Source organism: Halyomorpha halys, unplaced genomic scaffold (assembly GCF_000696795.3).
Source record: "Halyomorpha halys isolate HHAL.00 unplaced genomic scaffold, Hhal_1.1 Scaffold608.1, whole genome shotgun sequence".
Taxonomy (NCBI): domain Eukaryota; kingdom Metazoa; phylum Arthropoda; class Insecta; order Hemiptera; family Pentatomidae; genus Halyomorpha; species Halyomorpha halys.
The window spans coordinates 325754-328054 of NW_027109708.1; the positions used below are offsets into that span (position 1 = coordinate 325754).

Below are 2301 nucleotides of genomic sequence, written 5' to 3' on the forward strand. Positions count from 1 at the left end.
TCTTTGTGCTTGCCTCCATAAATGCTGTTTCTTTGTTCTCCTGTCCAATATGGCTTCTTCCTTCATGCTGGACAGAAATTGATGAAGATACCTCCTCTCTCCTTGAAGTCCCAGAACCAAGTGGCTTATTCTTAGCTAAAGGTAACCTGCCTTGAGGTTACATGTAAACATCATTGTCCCCCAACAGTTAGGGATTTTTCCAAATGATTTATTTTCTGAATATTATTCATTTGCACTATTCCTTGATTTCTAATTTTCCTTTAATTTACTGTATCTTCAATTATGATGGGAAGAGTTAAAATAGTTTTTATGATATTTGAATTTACTCAATGTGGCATTGACAACATACCGCCATCTAGTTTTTTTCGTATCACGAAGTTATTATAAACAATGAAACTTGGTTAGTTTGCTTTTTGGATAAACAAAGCAATGAATATAATATTAAAATGATACATAAAATAAAACATATTAAAACCATTTATACATCAAAATATACTATTTACTAAAAAAGAGCATATTACAATATATATATATATTATTCGTTTGTTTGTTTTTTTTACTTCTTTTAATATTCTTCATATGGTCTTCACTGAAATCCATATAAATTATCATCTTATTATTAAGGTTCAAATATCTGGAAGACTTTTTATTTTATTATTTAGTATGGTGTAGTGAAAAGTACTTTTCTTGTTTAATTTTCTTTATTTAGAAATCAACCATAAATGACGTTTCAGGATTATCGCCTCATCATGAGATACATTTCTTTATTCGGCCTTTACTTACTATTTCACTATACTTAACTAAATAATATAGAAAATCTTCCTGTTATTTGAACATCAATTATTAAATGACAAGTTATATGGATTTGAGTGAAGACCATATGAAAAATATTAAAAGAAGTTTCTTAGACAAACTTAGATTCAAGCTGCATCATCAGAATATAGTAATGTACCTGATGATGGGGTCATAGCCCCGGAACATTGTGATTTATTAATGAATTCTAAATAAAGGAAATTAAGCAAGGAAGATAATTTTCACTACACTTAACTAATTAATACAAGATGTATTCGTAATCTTTGAAATGAAGGAAGGAAAAATAACAATTTACATTTATTAGATATCATTTGTTTTGATTTGTTGTCAGTCTATATATCAATATTATTTTTATTTATTTATTTAATTTACAGGCAATCCACAGTAAAGATGATATTTGCTGCTGCACATAGAATTATGTTATAAGATATTATAAGTAAATTAGCTATTTCATATACTACTAATATTAGTTGTGTGTCTGTTCCATATCTTATTTTGATTACTATTTTAATTAACTTTTTAAATTTCTACAAGTATAGTTAACATCACACTTCAAATAAATATACTTTGAAAAACACTAATATCAGAATGCTTACGAAAAATGTTTATTTTAATTTTCTAAAACCATATATTATATCACAGGGAGAAGACAATTATTTTGAAGACCAATGCTTGAGACGACTCAACAGTGGAGATGTAGCTGCTTCTTCAATTCTGAAAAGAGAAATTGCTTCAAATGTATTTTCAGAGAATGACTTAAACCGTTGCAATTTATCACCCAGTGGTCTTCCAACACACCGTGAAGTGATAACTGTAAGAACACCACTGATGGCCAACCAGCAAGAAAGCTGTGTGTAGACAGAAAGATGAAAGAAAATCACTTGTAATATAATTTTAAAGAAAAGTTGTTAAATAAAATTTGAAATACAAATATGGGTGTCATACTAATCCTATCACAACCAATTCTTGCTTCATCCATAGTCCCTATTTATCAAACTTATAATTTTTATCTGAATGTGTATTATTTTTCTATGATAATAATCATGATTTTAGATGTTGGATGTTTTCTATTAGATAACATTTCTTATTAGAAGTCAATGTATGGAATAATTGTAACTATAAAACATAAGTTATCTGCTACAGTTTTTTTAATACAATGTCAAAATTTAATAGACTTAAAATTTATAATAACCATGTGTGTGTGTATATATATATATGATATATGATATATATATGATATATGATATATATACATATATATACACGAGGAGAAGATGGTTGGGGGTGCGGTCAATGATAAACTCAAATAAGTTGGATTAACCTATTTTATTGTGCCAACGTTTCGACTAGAGTTTCTAGCCTTCTTCAGGGCTAAAAACAGAACTAGATAATAACCACAGTAAGTATAGAAAAATAAAAAAATAAATAAAAAGGAAGTATAAACAGAATAATTTTACACATAAAATGAATAATTTTACAAAATAGAAT

General features: G+C 27.3%; 1 protein-coding gene and 1 long non-coding RNA gene across 5 annotated transcripts in view; one reads left to right on the forward strand and one right to left on the reverse strand.

Moving 5' to 3' along the window:
- LOC106684732 (nephrin) overlaps window positions 1-2011 on the forward strand; it is a gene marked incomplete at its 5' end in the record, with an annotated part of 247174 nt that extends 245163 nt beyond the window's left edge. For both annotated transcript variants that reach the window (XM_067047893.1, XM_067047894.1), the window contains 1 exon segment: window positions 1456-2011. In XM_067047893.1, coding sequence (XP_066903994.1) covers window positions 1456-1671 — 216 coding nt within the window.
- LOC136795879 (uncharacterized) overlaps window positions 1-2301 on the reverse strand; it is a 44241-nt gene that overhangs the window by 16270 nt on the left and 25670 nt on the right. Inside the window, exon 1 of one of the 3 annotated variants that reach the window (XR_010843581.1) lies at window positions 1410-1530. The exons of the other annotated variants lie outside the window; for them this stretch is intronic. This is a non-coding gene — a long non-coding RNA (uncharacterized lncRNA). Of the gene's footprint in view, window positions 1-1409; window positions 1531-2301 lie in introns of those variants that run through there. 3 annotated transcript variants of the gene reach the window in all.